Below are 16,676 nucleotides of genomic sequence, written 5' to 3' on the forward strand. Positions count from 1 at the left end.
CTGAAGACTAACTATAGAAAAGAAAAGAAATAATATCTTCTATTTTTCACTCCTTCAGAAAAAATACTTCCTTGATTTACTCAGGAAAAAGGTCACTCTGTTCTATATAGATTTTGACAAGTGTTTTTGTTGAGCCAGTTATCAGGCTATACAATAGATGATATTCCTCCTGAAAGCTGTCGTTCCCTACAAACAGTTAAAAAAATGTACAACAAAGACAAAAGAGGCATGTATTCCAGAACATACAAGGCCAAGAACCACAGAGGTTCAGGATTAAAGTGAAGTGGAATTTTCCTTTAAGAGAGATGAAGGTGAGTAATCTAGGTCTGACGATTGACAACTGGTGTTTGTCTGGGGATTGATTGTCATTACCATCTGACACATGTTCGATGACCTGAATGAACGGTGTTAGTCTTATTCCAGCTCTTAGAGAATAGGGGTGCGGGTCACCAAACAAGAGAATTAAGTCTATGGTAAGAGTTGGCACTAATTAACATCTTTGCCTTGCAGTTCAGCAGAAAGACTTGGAGTTCAATGGCTGTGAGAAGGGGTTGATAGGTGATGAAGCAGTAGGGATACACTGATGAGCCTTTGTAAAACCAGTTCTCAAGCTAATGTTTATAGCTCCAGAACTTTGTACTCTAACACATTAACATTCTGAGTGGGTATAGTCTATTGATGGACATGACTGAATGCTCTTCCAAATGAATCCATCATTAGTTACATTTCCACCTCAATTTCTGCTTCTTCCACAGTATTTTTCCTTAGCTCTGATTAGATCTCTTTGGATATCCTCTTTGGATATATTTACTTATTGAGGATTTTGTCTGCCAGTCTTACTTAAAATTATTTTATAAACCAGTATAGGGGAGACTGTTCTGGAAGAACTGGCCTCCTCTTCAGTTGTGATACTACTTGAGAGAAAGCAGATTTTTTTCTCTTCCCACACACAACTCCAGACAAGTCTCAGAGTCATTCACCACAGCTCAGTTTAGCAAATATAGTTAATTCTTCTCATGAATAAGGCCCCTTCTAATCTCCTATTTACCACATTCTTTATCTCCAATCGTGTTTTATCCTCCAACCTGCAAATCTTCTCAAGCAAATCTGTCTTCCTTGCTTGGAAATGCTTTTATGTGTGTTTTTTTCTGGAGCTCAAACTCAGGGCTTTGCTGTCTCACTCAGCTTTTTTTTTAACCTACAGCTTAGTGCTCTACAATTTGAGCCATGCCTCCACTTCCAATGAGGAAAAGTATAGATAGAAATATGTGAAATATGACCCACCTGTGGTGGTGAAAGGTATAGTCTAAAGCTCTGTGATCATTTACCTGGATATACTGCCACAGATGACTGAGCATGGTTGAATGTTGTGCAAATATCCAATGGCTTTGGATACACCAATTAATACGCTGATTCGGATGTCCCACGAGAGTGGGGCTGTGTTACCCTAAGAAGACAGTGGCAGTAAGTTTAGTTACATTTTCTGAATATAAGCTAATTTTCCAATATGTCAAGAAGGGTAAAGGACAAACATGTAGGTTTCTTATCAACCTATTTTGAGTTCCAAATGGGTTCTTATCTACTACTGATGATGGGCCTGCTTCTTTAGAGATGATAGAAATATTTAATTTTTTTTACTTTTCACCTTCTTCTCTTACTTTTTTATTAGCATACATTACTGGGGGTGTTGGGGACTCTGTGTGACATTTCCATACACATAAGCGACCTCACCTTCTCACCCAATACTTTTTTAAATTTTAGCTTAATGAAACATGACAGGAGTAGGTATATGGCTCAGGGGTTGAGCCCTTGTCTAGCATGTGAAAGGGCTAGGATTTGATTCCCAAATCCACAAGATACACAAGGGAAGCCCCTTAAAGATTTTAAAATTACTTGGGGCCATAATAGTATCAATAACTAAAATTAGTTTTTTGTTCTCACTCTCCCTGAAAATTAAACTATTTGCAATCAATTCTTAAACTTGCCCTTAAAATATGTCATAGAGAAGATTATGGCATTCATTTAACTCTTTCTTTTTTATTTAAATTTTTATTTTGTTATTTTTATTATAAAGGTGATATACAGGGGGTAACTCATCACTTTTATGTCTGACCTTTGTATGCAATGATATTTTCTATAAAATTATGCAAATTAAAGTTACCTGGGAAATAAGAATAGTAATATATACTCAGGTTTTTAGAACCAGTACGGAGTAAGAAACCAACAAATATGTGGCATGCATGTTGCTTGGAACTCAAACCCTCTAATTATTTATGCAGTTTCTATGAGTTGGAAATTAATTCTTGAGCCCAGCTTGGTGGTACATCCCTGTAATCATAACTACTCAGGAGGTGGAGGCATGAGAATCTGGAGTTGTAGGCTGGCTCAGAAAAAGTCAGTGAACAAGGAAGCAAACAAATGTAACACAAAAAGCCAGAAACAGGGCTCTGCTGACTCACTGTTTGCTTATAGCATGCTTGAGGCCCTGGGTTCCATCTTCCTTACAGAACTAGGAAAAGCCTATTTTCTTGGTAGAGCCCTCTTGTGCATATGGCTTGACTTTCCAGTTCCCATGGATCTCAGCAGACCCTCCCTTACCCTTGTGCTTCAGCAGGTCACAGGACCAGGCAAATGATAGACATGACTTACTGCACACTGTAGTCGGTCGAAAAGGGTTCCATTGCTCATGTATGGATAGACCAGACAGAACTTCTCCATCTCCATAAAATACGCAGCCAGTTCTAGTATGTGGGGATGATGGAACCTTGAAACAGAAGGTTTTGAGAACCATCAAACTGTCTGTTCGGATAGGATACGAACAATTCACTGCTTTGGAAACATGGAGAATAGATCAAAAAGTAGATAAACACAGCCAAGGAAGAAGCAATTCCACTGGACATATGACACAGATTTGCTTTCTGTACAAGTACTACAATTATGCACATAAAATGAAATATCTATATGTGAACAAAATTTTATGAAACCATGTACAGTTTTGAATTTTGAAAACTAGGACAACCCTTCACTAATTTTTTTGGGGGGTGTTGGTCATGAGGCTTGAACTCTGGGCTTGGGCGCTGTCTCTGCGCTCTTCAGCTCAAGGCGAGTGCTCTACCACTTAAGCCACAGCGCCACTTCTGGTTTTCTAATGGTTTATTGGAGATAAGAGTCTCACGGACTTTCCTACCCAGGCTGGCTTTGAACTGTGATCCTCAGATCTCAGCCTCCTGAGTAGCTAGGATTACAGGTGTGAGCCACCGGTGCCCGACTTAATAATTTATTTTTATCAGTATGAAACACCATATACTTATGGTATTTATAGATAAAAATAATGCAACAGAAATTGATCATTTGACTTATTTAAATGTACAATGTAAATAAAATCACTAAGTTACAGTATCTGAATAGAAACTGGTTTCTATTCATTCATTTATTGAGTATTACTATGTCAGGTACTGGATCTGTCCCCGGTTACAAGCTGGGAAGAGATAGCAAGTCTTCACAAAAATTATATCCTTACATAAAATCCATGTAACTAGTAATTTCATGCCAAGAAAAACAAGCCACAGATTTCTATATGAGTGTAGAATATATCTCTCAGGCTCCCTTCATAATAATAATTTATTAGCCTACTAACAAAACTATTTCCCTGAGTGTATGTGCCATTGCTATGAACACCTCTGGATGACAGATAATCACTATGAAATATAAAACATGTGGCATTTACTAGGAATTCTGTGTAATTCAACAATCATTTATTAAATACTATGATGTCCTGGACATGGTTGGGAATATTAAAACAAATGAGGCTATGGAAAAATGTTTATTTTTTATATATATGTGTGCATGCTGCTAACAGAGCTTGAGATCACTTATCTTTTTGCTCATGGCTGGTGTTCTACTACTTGAGCCACACCTCCAGTCCAGAATTTTGCTGAAGATAGAGTCATTCAGACTTTTCTGCCTAGGCTGGCTTCAAACTGAAATCCTCTAGATCTCAACATCATGCTTGGCTAAAAAATATTCTACTTATAAAGGACTATTTGCTTTTGTAGCAACTTATACTCTGTCTCTCACATATACAAATGTATGTATGAGGTGTGTAAGTGTGTGTGTGTGTGTGTGTGTGTGTGTGTGTGTGTGTGTGTGTGTGTGGCTATAAATAATGTATATATAGCTTGGGATTAGTTTTATCCCTCATCTCAGGGTGTGTCTGTATGTATACATAAACACATACACATGTATGTATACATGTGTGCCATTCCTGAAGCTTGAAGTCAGGGCCTGTATGCTGTCCTTTTTTGCTAAAGGCTCACACTCTACCACTTGAGCCACAGCTCCACTTCCAACTTTTTGCTGGTTAATTGGAGATAAGAGTCATGGACTTAGCCGGGCGCTGGTGGCTCACACCTGTAATCCTAGTTACTCAGGAGGCTGAGATCTGAGGATCACAGTTCAAAGCCAGCCCGGGCAGGAAAGACTGTGAGACTCCTATCTCCAATAAACCAGCAGAAAACCGGAAGTGGCGCTGTAACTCAAGTGGTAGAGCGCTCACCTTGAGCTGAAGAGCTGAGGGACAGTGCCCAGGCCCAGAGTTCAAGCCCCATGACCGACCAAAAAAAAAGAGTCATGGACTTTCCTGCCTGGGGTTGGCTTTGAACTGTGATCTTCAGATCAGTTTCCTGAGTAGCTAAGATTACAGGTGCAGGTCACTGGGCTCACCTAAAGACTTATTTTTAATTTTTCTGATTTAAGGTCCCTATACATATTTTTATTTGTACTAGATCTATTAAAATGAAAAGCAATGGACAGAAAAGAAATAGAAGAGGTAGATTCAGCTACTTCAACAGCTGATCGAAACCACTTGCTATGTGGTTCTCTCACAATCTAAAATAATTCTGAGACAAAGTATTTTGGGAGGCAGAAGATAGCAGAAATGTAGACACATAGATACTGTCATGGCCTGATCCTCTGCTCCATTGCCCACGGAATAGAAATGATCATTTGCTTTTTTTATTTTTTGGTCAGTAGTGGGGCTTGAACTCTGGGCCTAGGTGTTGTCCCCCAGCTCTTCAGCTCAAGGTGAGCATTCTACCACTTGAGCCACAGTGCCACTTCTGGTTTTCTGGTGGTTAATTGGAGATAAAGAGTCTCATGGATTTTCCTGCCTGGGCTGTGGCTTTGAATGGTGATCCTCAGATATCACACTCCAGATATCACACACACTAGGATTACAGGCGTGAGCCCCTGGCACCTAGCTCATTTGCTTATTTTTAAACATTACTAACCAAACAGAACAATGGATACTGTAGAGGTCAATGAGGTGTGAACATGGAGATGCTGTGGAGAGAAATTGCTGGTTTGAAGCTCGTGAAATCTCCATAATGACTTGCAGATTCAATATATCAGTATTAAAATTCTAATTACATTTCCCCCAGAAATAGGAAAAAAACTTCTAAAAATTTTAAATCATGAAAGGCCCCAAACAGTCAAAGCAATTTTGAGTAAGAAGAATAAAGCTAGAGGCATTTGCTTCCTGGTATAAACTATAGTAATCAAAATAGTATGTGATGGCATTACAACAAAAATATAGATCAATGGACCAGAATAGGGTTTACAAATAAACTTATACATACATGGTTAGTTAATCCTTAAGGAAGATATAATATAGCAGATGGAAATTTAAAAAATTCTTTGATGAATGGTGTTGGGAAAACTGACATGGGAAAGCAGGAAATAGCACTGGTCTCACCTCAAATTCAAAAATTATCTGAAAATGTACTTAAGACTGAATGCAAGGTCTAAAACCACAAGGCTTTTGGGAAAACAAACAAACATAGAAAACAGCCTCCTTGACATTGGTTTTTGCAATACCTTTGGAGATGACACCAAGAATAAAAGCAATCTTGCTGCAATTTTTTTTTCTGGTTCTGGGGCTTGAACTCAGATCCTGTGTGCTGGCCCTGAATCTTTCTATGCTCAAGACTGTGCTCTACCACTTGAGATACAGCACCACTTTAAGCCTTTTCAGAGTAGTTTATTAAAGATAAGAGTCTCACAGGCTTTCCTGCTCTGGCAGGCTTTGAACTGAGTTCTTTAGAGTTCAGCCTCCTGAGTAGCTAAGATTAGAAGCATGAACCATCAGTGCTCAACTTTCTTTCTTTCCTTCCTTCTTCCTTCCTTTCTTTCTTTCTTTCTTTCATAAAAGACTGGGGGGGGGGGGGGAAATGAAAAAAATAAAAAACTTTAAATCCCTGAAGAGGAATAGGATACTGTAGAGCACAGACTAAATATAAAAAAATGAGCAAAATGAGTAATGTATCTATGTTACCTTTTGTATAAGAGGAGGAAAATAAAAAGGCAAATACTTGTTGGACTATACATAAAATATCTCTAGGAATATATAAAACAAACAGATAACTGTCGCCTTTGGAGATCCAGCTGGATTGTGGGAGAAAGTCTTTCTTGGTTTCTTTGCCCTTTTGGAATTAGAAAATGTCTGAATCTTACTTTTATATGCAAATGATCAATCACTGGAATTTGAAACATTTTTTTAAACCAGCTATATAGTAGGTATTTAGCTTCTGCTGTTTTAGTTTCTGTTCCTGTGGATAAAGCCATGGAATTCAGTATAATTAATGTCTTCCGTCCCTCCCTTTCCATCAACCCCCAACTCTACATATCTTCCCGAGAACAGCTGAAAAGAACATTTCTATGCATACGAAGGGTGATGAGTGAACTCCACAGGGCTAGAAGCCTTCAATGAAGAAGAATTTATAGCTACAGATAGGAATATATTATGAAAATGAAGTCATTTAAATTTGTCTCCAAGGACTGTAAGATTCATGAATGAGTTCCCAGAAAATAATATGCACATTAAAAGCATTTGATGTCTTTGTCTAGAACTCTCTTCCTGAAGAAAGTCTCAGTGATGAAACTGTTTCTCAACTGAAATGTCTCTAAGGAACAGGAGAAGGGGGAAATACATACAATTTTTGTTCCAAGAATTACTATTCAGTCATGTTAGTCACACACAATTTAACCTACTTCCTTGTGACAGTTTCTTGTTGAAATATGTTGAAGTGAATTATGTAAATGGTCTATTTTAAAATGTACTTTAAGGAATATATTGAAGCAGATGTCAAAAAAGGAACCCAGTGTTCTAACACCTAACCCACATTAATTAAATGCTAATCACTGTGATTTAAAATCAAAGATAAACAGAGATGAACCCAGGCATGAAGGGGAAAATTCAGACAAAAATATACTCACAGAAGTAAAACTTCAAGTTCAGATAAAAATCTTTTCCAATGTTTCTCATATTGTATTTTCTTGTCCTAAATATATGGAAAACATAGAGTAAGAATAACAAAAGGAACTCTATTTCTGAGGGGTCTGAAATTAGATGGGAATTAATTTAATTAGATAATATTAAAACTTTTTGGTATAAACGAATTTGAATTTCTTTTTCTGGCTGATAGATCTTTAACTGTCATCAGATTTTCAAAAAAAATTCATCAACCCCAAACAGAGTTACAATCATTGCTAAAAAATTGTTCACACATATGTCATGTTGCCAAATTCCAGATTAAAACACTTTCAGCATATTTTCATAATTTACATAAATTCAAAAATATTTTAAAAAGTATTCAAGAAAGATTCAATGACAGAAACTCTTGATCTCACAAAGAATCCAATTCATATTACCTGTATTCTGAGAATTTCATTATAAGTTGGCTCAGTTGCATATGTCAACTCAAAAAGTGTCAGAGGCTAGCCTAGAGCCTGATATATGAATATTGAAGAAATTATTAAATTTATTAACATTATATAGGGTACCTATTCAGTTCCTGGTATGTTATTAATTTTGTTTGTGTGAGCTGGTATTGGGGCTTGAATTCAGGGCCTGGCCACTCTATTAGCTTTTTTCACTCAATGTTAGCAATCTACCACTTGAGTCACACTTCAATTCTTTTTGGTGTTACTGGAGAGTAGAGTTTCATAGACTTTCCTGCTGGAGCTAGGTTTGAATTGTAATCCTCAGATCTCAGACTTTTGAGTAGCTAGGATTATAGGCATCAGCCACCAGCACCCAGGCCTGGTGTGTGTGTGTGTGTGTGTGTGTGTGTGTGTGTGTGTGTGTGTGTGTGTGTGTGTGTGTGTGTGTGTGTGTGTGTGTGTGTGTGTGTGTGTGTGTGTGTGTGTGTGTGCATATATATGTATATCTATATGTATATATATTTATTTGTTTATTTTTTAGTCAGTTGTAGGGCTTGAACTCTGGGCCTGGGTGCTGTCTCTCAGCTCTTCAGCTCAAGGCAAGCACTCTACCACTGGAGCCACAGTGCCACTTCTAGTTTTCTGGTGGTTAATTGGCAATGAGTCTCACTGACTTTCCTGCCTGGGCTGGCTTTGAACCGCAATCCTCAGATCTCAGCCTCCTGAGTAGTTAGGATTATAGGTGTGAGCCATGGGCGCCTGGCCTGACGTATATTTTTTAATGTGGACAGAGTTAAGTCCACGCATGTTCCTAGATCTCAGGTTGCTAAATTCTACCATGAAAGAGTGACACTAAGTATGCTCCTAGGCTTCACCCACCCACCGCTATAATGTTCACATTTGTAAGTTGCTACACTACTCTATTAATGGCTTGTAGTTTCCATAACGTTGTTATAGTTTGGAGATGAAGTGTCCACTAAAAAACTCCTGTGTTAAAAATTTGGTTCCCATTGCAGCAATATTAAGAGATAGGGATTTGGGGAAGCCATTGGACCATGAAGAATCTGACTTCATCAAAGGAGTAGTACCTTGATGAGTACATCATATGATGGTATTTTTTACTGTGAGGTGCAGGGAAGAAGGATGTGAACCCAGTTGGAGAAAACAGATCCCTAGAAGAATGCCACAGAAAGATGCACACAGTCTGTTGCCCCTGGCTGTATCTCTTCTGCTTTCTGGCTTTACTTGAGTTGAGCAGACTCCTTCTACTATGCCCTTCCAAACTGTTCTTCCTCATCACAGGCTCCAAAGCAATGCAGCCAGCTGACAATGGGCTGAAACCCCTGAAACCGCCAGCCAAAATGAACTGCCCCTTTATTAAATTGATTTTCTCAGGTATTTGTCATAGTAATGAAAAACTAACACCCCCCTGCATGAAACTTCCTTTTTTCCTATCCTCGTGAACTGTGAGAGAAGACAATTTCTATGATAGAAAATGTGCAATTTGCTACACTACCCTGTTAATGCCAACAGGACACTGCCTGGAAGGACAGAGCTCCTCTGAAGTACAGCACAACCTGATCCTCTTCAGCTAAGTTCTGGAGACCAGAGACCAGCTTCTGGAACAGTATTTTACATGCAATACATCTGGGGATGGGAAGAAATTAGTTTCTACATTCACGCAGTCATTTCTCATTTCTCTAGGCAACTGAGATCATGTCTTATTTCCATTTGTGAAATTTTATTTTCAAATATACCTCTTCTCAACGTTGATGAAAATGGTGCATTTAAATGTGAAATATGAGCGAATAAATGGACTGTATATCCTGTGATAGTAAGTCTTCTGTACCTGTTTAAATAATTTAATGGCATATGTACGGCTTTGAATCTTCACTTTGTAAACCTCAAAAAGCTCCTCTTCACCGATTAGGAAGTCTTCATGGAAATTTTTGGTTCCATCTATGATATTCTGGAAGCTAATGGAAGGTTTTAGTAATAGTCCTTAGGAAGGAAAATAGGGAGACGACAAATCACTAAGAACCAATATCACTATTGTAACTAAACTTCAGAGCCCATTAAAAGTGGATAGACTCCTCTATAGAGGAGTGTCCTGAACCCAAATGAAGTCCAGCATGTGATGTGTTCTCTGTACAGTTATTTGGGTCCAGTTCTGTCATTTCACACAGAAAATGGATTTTTAGATCTCTAAGCACTAGTATTATGATTTTTATTACCTCTCTAAGAGATCAGCCAAAGAGATGATTCCAAGATTTTGTTTCTTTCTCATTAGGTCAATACATCACTGCTGATTGGTTGTGACCTTAAAATAGCTTCAGAAGAAAGGAAGGAGGAAGGAAGGAAAGAAGGAAGGAAGGAAGGAAGGAAAGAGAAAGACCAAAATAAAGAAAGAAAAAGGTAAGGAATGAAGGAAGAAAGAAAAAGAAGGAAAGAGGAAAAGAAAGAAAAATGGAAGGAAAGAAGAAAATAAAAAGGAAAAGAAAGAAAAAAGGAAGGAAGGAAGAAAGGAAGGTAGGAAGGAAGGATGGAAGGACAAACTCTGGAAAGAGAATTCATGTTAAAAATGCACAATATTCTCCAAGCTTGACTTAAAGAGATACTTTTCATGAGCCAAAGCCTAACTGACTTTCTCTGAGAAGACTAGCAGTTGCTTCTGTTTAAAAAAAAAAATCACCTAAAGTAGAGATTGAAGAAAGTATTTAAGGATAATAAAATACAAATTAACAAACTAACAAGCAATCCTCCCCCAAAACAAACAATAATGACAATAACAACATTTAAAAAACCCTTGGCTTCATCCTTCAGAGCCCAATTTTGTCTGTGTTTTCATAGTCAAAATAAAATATTCTCTAAAGACACACTTAGTATCCTAAGGAACCAAATTTTATATAATTTATCTAATTTCAAAGGAGCATCAGATCTTGTGGCAAAACATAGGTAAGGTAATCTTCAACAGTGTTTAATTTTTTATCAGAATGCCTCCTAGTGCGACCCAATTATTCTTTCTACTAATAAATTAGGGAAGTTAATATGGAAAATACAGATTTCATATAGACCTTCAGCACTGTAATATAAGTATCTCAAAAGATCTTTGCTGAAACAATATGTACAGTTAAACAAGACCCAAGATAAGTTTAAAAGTTTTCTTATGATATATAAAAAGTGGCAAATTACTTTTAGTCTTTTATCATTCCAGTCCTGGGGCTTGAATTCAGGTTCTGAGTTGTCCCTGAGCTATATTACTCAAGGCTAGTCTTCTACCAGTTGAGCCACAGCGCTACTTCCCACCTTTTGGTGGTTAATTGGAAATAGGAGTCTCATGGACTTTCCTGCCAGGTTGGTTTAGAACCTCAATCTTTTCATCTGAGCCTCTTCAGTAGCTAGGATATCAGGCTTGAGCCACTGGCACCTGGCAAAAATGGTAAGTTTTACTAACAAGGAAAGTCTCTCTTATGTTATGGCAAAATTTGCAAATTTATAATCTTTTTGTGTACACATGCCAGTGCTGGTGTTTGAACTCAGCGTCTCGGTGCTGTCCCTTAGCTTTTTCTACTCAAGGCTAGAGCTCCACTTAAGTCACACCTCCACTTCTGGCTTTTTGGTGGTTAATTGAGATGGAATCTCACAGACTTTTCTTCTGTGGCTGACTTTGAATCCAGACCCTCAGTTCTCAGCCTTCTGAGTTACAGGTGTGAGCCACTGATGCCCAGCCTAGTCAATGGATTCTTAACATCTATTAGAACTGTATCAATCAAAATTGAAAATGTTTTCACATATATGAAAGTTTTATACTAAACCTGACTTACCCTTAGGTGTTATTTGGACATTTCCTCCTCTAAATTCACCTGCATAAAAGCACACTTTAAAGAAAATATTTTTTTTTTACCTTTTTTATTACATTCAGGAATAATAGCGTTATCTGCCATAACACGGGTTGCTCCCTAAAAGAAGAAATGAATACAAAAATAACTCTGTCTTGTAAGAAAGAAAAGAGATTTGACAGAATTCTTGTGAGACTACATAGTGCGAGAGAGGAGAATCTAATTTAGAATAAAGTTAGTGTGAAGCAATCATTTCACTTAAATCAGTAACATTAATTTCCATATAAAATTAAGGCTTCTGTGTCAACTGTAAAACCTAAGATGCATTACAATTACTGTCAGCCAGTTACAGTCAATATTAACTGAATTCTAATGCTAAAAGGTGATGACAGTTAATTTGCTACAGGAAGGGACTTGGGGGAAGGGAAGACAAAATAATAGAGACAAGACATACATGAAAATGTCACAACGAAACAAGCTGTTCTATAGAATTAATATATCAATTAAAATACAAACTGCAATATGTAGACATCAGCTAGAAAAAGAAAATTAAAAGCTGAGTTACAGCAAAAGCATAACTCACAGCAGCCTTAATATTGCTGTCTCAGCTCTGACAGATCAGAGGAGGAAAGCGCTAACTCTTCAAATATTTACAGATCTGTAATGTCCTGAAGCCTCAGCTAAATGAAGAATAATGACAAAACTAAGGCATTTCTGGTTTTGAAAGAGTCTTTGTATATATATATCATATAATATGTAATATATATATATATATATATATACTTTGCTATATATATTGTTTTTCTACACACACTTTACTTTCATGACTTTTTTATATAGTAAAGTAAGTTTATTTGAAAGTAAAAGGAAAGTAATGAGCCTCTAAAAAGTGAGAGGCTCCAAAGAAAAATCCTAAAGTATGTTTTTAAATCTAGAATTTCATTTCTTACAAAACTGTCTATATTGAAGATCCAGGGTCATTTTCTATCACTTCTTTTTTTTTTTTTTTCTTCTTTTTTGTCAGTCGTAGGGGCCTGGGTGCTGTCCCTCAGCTCTTCAGCTCGAGGCTAGCACCCTACCACTTGAACAACAGTGCTATTTCCAGCTTTTTTCTGCTTATGTGGTACTGAGGAATTGAACCCAGGGCCTCATGCATGCAGGCAAGCACTCTACCACTAAGCCACCTTCCCAGCCCTCCAGGATCATTTTCTATATACATATCTTCTACCTTTGGTGATATGTTTGGAAATCCAAGCTCCTCATAACTGGCCTCTAAAGTAGTCAAGCCTGCTCCTGAAAAAGAAATAAAAGGATATAGCTCATTAGTAGAATGTTTACCTAGCATGCCTAAGATGCTGGGCTCAGTTCTAGCACCGTAAATAACAATAACAATAATAATAACAATAACAAAGCTAAAGTGAAGGGAATAAGATATGAAAATGTCTATGTTCCTAATATAGTTTTATTTCTCTGGGAGACAGTAAAAATAGATATCTCACTAGTCAGTTCATTTCTAAAGTTCAATTTTATTCCAATGAAATAGTTACAATTTTACATGGGTAAAATAGATTTCCAATGATTGTTCTACAAATGTGCATTTCTTCTCTTAAAACCTGAATAGCTAGCTAGTTTATTGTTAGACACTATTAAAATGGTAAACAGTAGAAGACTGAAAGAAAGATGTAATCATTATCAGCTTTTTGAATATATATTTAAAATGTTTTCTGAGATTATATCTCCCTAGATTTGTTTACTTTTATACTATTTTATACTATTTTGTAGTATAAAATATTAGAAGTGGTTCTGTGTATATGGGTATAATGGTGTGTGTGTGTGTGTGTGTGTGTGTGTGTGTGTGTGTGTGTGTGCATGTGTGTACATTATCAATCACCAAAACTTCCCCAATACAAACTATAAATTTGGTATTTTTATAGTTCTGTGTGAACTGAGATCATCTAGGTAGCTTTCTAGAAACAATCACAACTAGGTAATAAAAAATCATTTCTATATTCATATCTAAAGTTCTGTTTTATACTTTAGAATAGAGTTTTGTGGTGCCTCCTAGTTTTTCTTAGATTATTTTCTAGCATTTCTTAAATTATTTTGCTTGGAAAACTAGCAACAAAAAAAATTGATTAATAAAAATTTCATTGAACACTATAAACAAAACAAATCTAAGAAACATTTGTAGAACATCACATCTTAAACCAAAACACAGCCAAGCTTCTTCGCCAGTGTACTCTGGACTTCCCCCAGGGCAGACCATATGTCAGACAAGTCAATGAAGCTCGATTGATTAGGAAAGGTTTGCAATCCTACAAAGTATGTTTTCTGACCACTAGGGATTGAAATAAAAGTCAACAATAAGAAGAAATTGGGGGAAATTCACAAGAATGTGAAAATTTAAAACAAGCAACCAGATGAGTTCAAGAATAAACCACAATGTAAGTTACAAAACACACTGAGATGAATAAAACTGAAAACACAGGATACATTTCCAAGATTATGATTAAATCCAAACCATCAACTCACAAAGTTACAATTAAATAATGCCATTTTCTATATTTAAAAGGGTCAGAACACAGAACTCTCCCTTTCATTTTGGATTTACCCATCTCATCATACTAGATCAGTAAATAATTATCTTCTATTCAACTCCTAATCTCAAATCTTGAAACTGAAATCAACTTAGCATGTGCTACTGATTAGGAATCAACCAGGAATGTAGAGTTTTTGTCTACATTCAATCCAAATCATTATCTGCTGCATTAGTAAACAACATAGAATGATCATTTACCCTGAAATCTATTCCAGGATATCGAAGTAGAAAACACATACCCAAGCATCCTGTTAAATGGGCGTAGGTTTATATCGAGAACACCAGGCCATGTGGATGGTTTCAGTGGTTGGAGAAAGGCTCAGATAATGAAAAGGCCTGGCATTTATGAGTCCTAGGGACTCATACCATTTTATTTTTTCAGATACAAAGTGAAGCACTCTACTGTTCTAAGCCAAGTGAAGGCATGGTGTAAAGAATAGGAAAAGGGGATAATATCATAATAGATAATATCATAGTGAAGTTTACCAGAAACTAATATTACTTGCTAGATGCCAGTGACAAAACTAAGACCTGGAGGTTTGATGCCAGCCCAGGCAGGCAGGTAGAAAATCCTGTGAGGTTCTATCTGTAATTAATCAGCAAAATACTAGACTGGAGGTATGGCTCCAGTGGTAGAGCACCAGTTCTGAGAGAAACAGTCAAGAAAGATTGTGAAGTCCTGAGTTCAATCCCTTGTCCCAGCATAACAAAAAAAGAAATAAAGAAACTTGTAGTCCATTTATATAAAAATCTTCCCGATAGAAAAAAAAAAAAAAAAATAAAAAATAAAAAAAAAAAAAAAAATCTTCCCGATAAAGTTGTCCTGAAGCTATAATTTTGTGTTACAAATTTCTCAGGTTTTCTTCTTTGTATGTATAAATATTCTCTTAATAGCAAAAGAGAATTTCATGTTACTAAAAATACTACAAAAACGTGTGCAAAATAAACAAAGGTATAAACATGCTTGGATGAAACAAGTCAAAAGTTTCTAACCTAGGAGTCCTGAGTTTATAACACAAAGGACCAAGATCACTCAAGTTCATTATTGTTGAAATGATAAATCCAAGTAGAAAAGATGATAAGAGAAGACTGAGAAGAATAAATGGAAAAATTTTCATGGGTATTGCTTATTAGGTGTCTCTGCTAAACAATAAGGAAAGATGCAGCATCCAGAACAGACAAGTGAGGAGGAATTGTGGAATAATGACAGATAACTAAGGCTGAGTTCAAGTCTGTGGCATAAAAACAGCAATAAAGATAAAAGAAAAAGCCCAAATTTATTCTGGAGATGATGCCTGAACTAAGAGAAGATCCAACTATACTACCAACATCAAATCATATGGTAAAATTAAGGATAGAGCATTATGTTTATTTTACCTAAATACTGTATTTCTGAGGTTTTAAAGAAAACTGTTGCTATCTGCTGATAAAAAATGGAATCTTTAAAAATTTCATACTTGTGTAAGCAAAAGTTGAAATACCAAACTATAAAGTGGTAGAAAGAAACATGTTGTAGAAAATAGGCAATAAAGGGAGAAAATATCACATGCACTCAAATGTAACACTATAAGAACCTCTGCACATAAAAGCAAAGTTCAGAAATCACTGACACATAGTATGAAATATTATATTACTACTTAGGAAGTATATTATAATAATGTATTTACCGTGCTTTGTGATTAGATGAATAGCTCGATGATGTCCCATCTCTTGGAGAATCTGTAAAAGGTCCCCGATCGTCTTGTTTTTTTGTGCCCAGGACCACAGTAACTCTCTTGATCCACTTTTACCTTGGTCTACATATTTTTCAATATGACGAACATCTAACCAGCTGTCTGAAAGTCGCTCCGCTGTGGAAATTGCAATTGAAAGAATCAAAGGACAGTTTGTTTACTCTTATGGAAATACTTGGTTTTGTTACCATATATATTTTATATGTGACTTTTTTTTTCTTGTGCTAGGATTGGGGCTTGAACTCAGAGCTTAGCACTCTTCATTTTATTTTGTTTTTTGCTCAAGGTTAGTGCTTTATCACTGAGCCATACCTCCACTTCCTGCTTTTTTGGTGGTTCATTGGATATAAGAGTGTCATGAACTTTTCTGCCTGAGATTTTTGTTGTTGGTGGTGGTGGTCTTGGGGCTTGAACTCTGGGCCTGGCTGCTGTCCCTCAGCATTTCAGCTTAAGGCTAGTGCTCTACCACTTGAGCCACAGAGCCACTTCGGTTTTCTGAGTGGTTTATTGGAGATAAGAGTCTCAGGGACTTCATTGCCCGGCTGGCTTTGAACCATTATCCTCAGATCTCAGCCTCTTGAGTAGCTAGGATTACAGGCATGAGGCACCAGCTCCTGGTTGCCCGAACCATGATATTCAGACCTTAGCCTCTTGAATAGCTAGAATCATAAACCTGAGCCACAAACACCCAGCTATTTGTGACTTTAAATTTGAATTAACTTAGTATATATTCATCATCTGCCCTCCACGAATACTCACATTAAAAACTTCAGTAAAATAATCAGT

The 16,676-nt window shown here is 36.7% G+C and overlaps 1 protein-coding gene across 1 annotated transcript in view; it reads right to left on the reverse strand.

Annotated features, from left to right (window-relative positions):
• Irak3 (interleukin 1 receptor associated kinase 3) overlaps positions 1–16,676 on the reverse strand; it is a 33,690-nt gene that overhangs the window by 9,443 nt on the left and 7,571 nt on the right. The window contains exons 2-8 of the mRNA XM_042699152.1: positions 15,825–16,007; positions 12,787–12,851; positions 11,624–11,678; positions 9,569–9,720; positions 7,273–7,337; positions 2,650–2,764; positions 1,329–1,447 (exon numbers count right to left, since the gene is read on the reverse strand). Coding sequence (XP_042555086.1) covers positions 1,329–1,447; positions 2,650–2,764; positions 7,273–7,337; positions 9,569–9,720; positions 11,624–11,678; positions 12,787–12,851; positions 15,825–16,007 — 754 coding nt within the window. The remainder of the gene's footprint in view (positions 1–1,328; positions 1,448–2,649; positions 2,765–7,272; positions 7,338–9,568; positions 9,721–11,623; positions 11,679–12,786; positions 12,852–15,824; positions 16,008–16,676) is intronic.

Source organism: Dipodomys spectabilis, unplaced genomic scaffold, assembly GCF_019054845.1.
Source record: "Dipodomys spectabilis isolate Male_0828 unplaced genomic scaffold, ASM1905484v1 ptg000234l, whole genome shotgun sequence".
NCBI classification, from domain to species: domain Eukaryota; kingdom Metazoa; phylum Chordata; class Mammalia; order Rodentia; family Heteromyidae; genus Dipodomys; species Dipodomys spectabilis.